The following is a 4,135-nucleotide window of genomic DNA, read 5'->3' on the forward strand; positions in this document are numbered from 1 at the left end:
TGGGGCCGGGACAGCCACGGGGGAATGGGGCCGGGCAGCCACGGGAATGGGGCCGGACAGCCACGGGAGAGCGCGGTACCGCGGACGAGGGATCGCACCATCCCCATCCCGAGTGCAGCTCTGTCCCGAGGACCTGGTCCGCGGAACCCAGAGTTCTGCCAGCAGCAGCCACCATCACCGGCCGCACACGCACCGGGCCGGGAGCACCTCCGAGCATCCCCCCTCTGGAGTCCACGCATGCCTGTCCCGGGGCTCTCTGTCCCTGCTCCAACCACCGTGACCGGGATAAACGGGGCGCTGAGTGCCGGGAGCACCGAGATGTCCCCGGTTCGTGCGGGCAGCTCTGCAGCTCCCGGCCCGGGGGACAGCGCTGCGGAGCTGGGGCGCAGCGTGTCCTCTGCGGAGTGGGAGCCACGGGTGCCCCTTCCTGTGACACGTGGGGGTGAAGAGGGGGCCTGATGGGGCTGTCCCTTGTCCCCAGAGGAGCAGCAGCGCTGCGATGCTCTGCAGCCTCCCGCATGCTCCAGAGACTTTTCACTCACGGGCAGCCGGTTCCAAACCAAGCCCCAGGGACGGCTCCGTGCAGTCACACCTCAGGTAACAAGTGGTTCCCTCTCCCAGGGGAAACACAACCTGCATTACTCATTTCTCTCATCTTTCATGGTCTCCAGCGAGCACGGTCCTTTCCTRTCGTGCTTCTCTCCCAGCTAACCCAGTCCAGCTCTGGCCATCCAGTGGCTGGCACAGGACAGTGCTCTTCAGGAGAGCGGGGTGAGAGAGAAGCCCGTCCCCAGCTGCCGCAGCTCCCACCCGGCTGTGCAAAGCCCTCCCTGCGCGGGTTGGGGGCTCTCATTCACATAACCAGCTGAGCACCTGCACCTCAGCACAACCCAGGAACGGCGAAAAAGCAGCGGCGCGGTGTGCGTGCCACCCCCAGACAGAAGCGCCCTCCAGCACAGGGAGCACAGCGTGTACATCCCCAGCGCTGTCTGGGGCTACCCGTGGTCCCGAATGACTGACACSGCTTCCCTTGGCAGTGCCCGAGCGGCGTTCGGAGCTGGGAATGCCACGGTCCTTGCTAGCGTCGTGGCTGCAGCACTTTCTGCTCGTGGTATAAACCCAGCAAGCATCTTCCTCAAGGATAACTTGTCTCCCTGAGAGAGATGTTTCCTCTCCAGGTTAAAGCCTGAGATTTTTCCACATTCAGCTATCACGACCCTCGGTCATCACCAGTGTGATGCCACTGAGACCACCTCGAGGGCTACAAATAATCGCGCCAGTCCCTGTCAATTAACCCTTTGGGATATTAACGTCAGAAGAGGCATGAAACATTCACGTAACCAAGCATTTTAAAATAAAATAAATACGTAAATAATCAAAACACAGCACTTACCACCCCCCGACCTCTCACAAGACTTTAATATTCATTTTTAAAAGGCAAATTGGACGCTGCTGGTGGCCAGCACAACCCAAACCCCCCCAAAGCCCTGAGTTATTGCAGCTATTGAAATGTTTGACAGAAGGATCCCAGAGCAGTTTGCACTAATTGCTGTGTAAAAATACYCCATTATGTGCTCAGACAATCAAAATCGACCCAGCAAATCAGCTCCCCTGGTCCGCGGCAATCACGGAGCAAAGCAGAACATCGCAGTGTAAACAGCGCTTGCGGAGGGGCGCGGGAGGAGGGGGGCTTGGCAGGTCCTGCCCGAAGAGCTGCCTCTTTTTGTTGTTATTTTGCTCGGTTTCTAATTTCCACAGGAAATTTAATTTCGGGAATATGTGGCACGAACTTCCAAGCCGGAGAGGAAAGCCGCGGCTGTTGGAGGGGTCCGGGGAAAGCATTGCAAAAGCAGCAGCGAGGGCTGTACTTACAGGTAAGCGGTGAGCGGGCTCAGGTTGGCGGGTACCTCCGACAGCCCCAGCTCGGAGCAATCCACCGAGAGCACGATGCCATCCTGTTCGCAGTGGCACTGCGGCGGGCAGGAGGGCGCAGCACCTGGCTCGGCAGGCACAGCYTGGCAGCGGGCGGAGGACGCCAGCAGAATGCCCCACAAGAGGAGCTCGTCCATCCTCGGCCGGGCTGCGGGGCCGCCGCCTGGCACGCTGCGGGCACGGGATCTCCGGCGGGTCCCGGGGTGCTGGGGATGCAGCCAGGCAAGGGAAGGCATTGCTGAATGATCTTGGTTATTGGGTTTCGAGGGCTGGGCAGGGGCGTGAGGCGCTCCGATGGGAGGAGTTAAACTTTCTACTCTTTCCTTCTCTCTCTCTCTCTCTCTCTCTCTCTCTTAGAGCTGGCAGGAATTTCATTCAAAGGGAAGAAAGGGGGGGAAAAAAACACAAAAGAAACCTCAACAAATAAAGACCTGTTCATAGCTCCGGGACCCAGGCTTGTTTTGTAATCATGTTTTTGTGAGATAGCAGGRCAGGGGAAGGCAGAGCTGGCTCCGACGAGGCAGAGGAGTGTAAGGAGGGAGGCAGGAGTACCCAACCGGCACTTCAAGGGCTCCAGACTTTGGGACGCTGAAATATAACTCCAGATAAAGGACTCTGTGTCTGTGCCGGCTGCTAAACTGAGCTGGGACTGGAAAGTCAGGGTGCAGCTGGGGAGAAGGAACTGAGGAGCTCAGGACYAGCTCTTTGCTGGGAGTGACCATCCCAAAGCTGTCTGTCTGTCTCTCTGTCTGTCTGTCCTGAGCTCCAGCCCTCCCTGTCCAGCAGCCCCGTTGGTGTCCCCTGGCACCAGGCAGGGCTGGGGGGACATGCAGGGGGATGTAGCAGCAGGGTCACGGTTCCAGGCTCCGTGGTGCTCCTGGTACAGCTCTGCCCAGGTCAAGGGCACKTGTGAGCTGCGTTTGCAGGAGCTGCCCAGCACTGATGCCCAGAGCAGGGRGCTGGGCTGCCCCAAGAGCTCTTCCTAACCCTGGGCAAAGTGGCCAAAGTTGAGGAACAGTCCACTGAGAGGGGTCCTGAAGCCACATCATCTGGACCCRTGTCACGGTCTGGCTCAGCAGAGGGCACTGCCTCGGCCAGTCCAGCCAGGATTTCACAGAATTCTGAAACACGTGGGATGTGCATCGAAACAGGATTCTGTACTACCAAGAAGCTGCTGACTTCTGGGACAGCAGGACCAGCTTAGCAAAGGGTGCTGGACCTGCAGTGGGAGGAAATTGCAAGGGATAGCTCTGTGTCCTCTCTGGTGACGGCCACTGGCTGCTCAGTGTCACTGGGACACCCTCACAGGGGGTGATTGCTGCCATCCCATGGCGGTGGGTTGAGGGATGGGGTGAGTCTGGCCCCACAGTTTGAGGGACACTGAGTGTCTCTCTACAGGGCCCAGCATCTGGTCTGTAACAGGGGCAGCAGCTGAACATGGCTCTCACCCTGCAGACAGGCAGACAGACAGACAGACAGCTGTCCGTGAGGCTTCAGAGGGATCTGGAGTCCTGCTGTGTTCCTCTCTCTGCCTCCCCCACAGCCACCAGTGCAGGAGGTGAATGAGGCAGGGAAAGAAGGGCCCATTTTTGGGGGGGCTGCAAAGGGCACCCACAAAGCCACCCCTCCCAGTGTCACCATGGTAAAGTGCCACATGGCCAAAGCACAGACTGGGAGATGTTTTCACAGCTTTGCTTCCTCTGAATGGACCTTTCCTTCTGGCAGAGGAGTTTCCTGATTGATATCCCTGTTATCACAGGATGAAAGAGGTGGAAGGRTTATCTGGGTTCAGGAAGGTGAACCAGCTCAGTGGGAGACTTAAACAGCTCCAGCTCACCTGGGGCTGGGGTCCCTTGAGGTCTGTGAGTCAGAGTAGGCATCTCCTCCCCCAGAAAAGTGCTCAGGATGGAGTTCAGGGTTCGTGGCTGATGCACAGACTCTGACTGAGGGCTCCAGCTGGGCTGATACTGGATCTGAAACTATTCCACTGCAAAGTGCATTCAGATGCTGCCATTTCAGGACTGYCTGTGAGTGCTGCAGTCAGTCACTGGAAAGATCATCCCCGAGTGCAAAGGAGTGAGAGGATTCTGGTCTAGGAGCAGGAAATAATTATTAATAATTAGTACTTATAATTAATTGAGATTAAGCCCCTTCCACCATGAACAGTGCTGGAGATGTCATTATTTAAACATTTCCAATGTCT

The 4,135-nt window shown here is 57.5% G+C and overlaps 1 protein-coding gene across 1 annotated transcript in view; it reads right to left on the reverse strand.

The window, feature by feature from the left end:
- LOC130584722 (leucine-rich repeat-containing G-protein coupled receptor 6-like) overlaps nt 1-2,244 on the reverse strand; it is a 133,841-nt gene extending 131,597 nt beyond the window's left edge. Inside the window, exon 1 of the mRNA XM_057384871.1 lies at nt 1,873-2,244. Within this exon, the coding sequence (XP_057240854.1) occupies nt 1,873-2,168 (296 nt within the window). The 5' untranslated portion in view covers nt 2,169-2,244. The remainder of the gene's footprint in view (nt 1-1,872) is intronic.
- Nucleotides 2,245-4,135: the final 1,891 nt, after the last annotated feature.

This window comes from Malurus melanocephalus, unplaced genomic scaffold (assembly GCF_030028575.1).
Source record: "Malurus melanocephalus ecotype Western Australia unplaced genomic scaffold, MMel_1.1 scaffold_752, whole genome shotgun sequence".
NCBI classification, from domain to species: Eukaryota; Metazoa; Chordata; class Aves; order Passeriformes; family Maluridae; genus Malurus; species Malurus melanocephalus.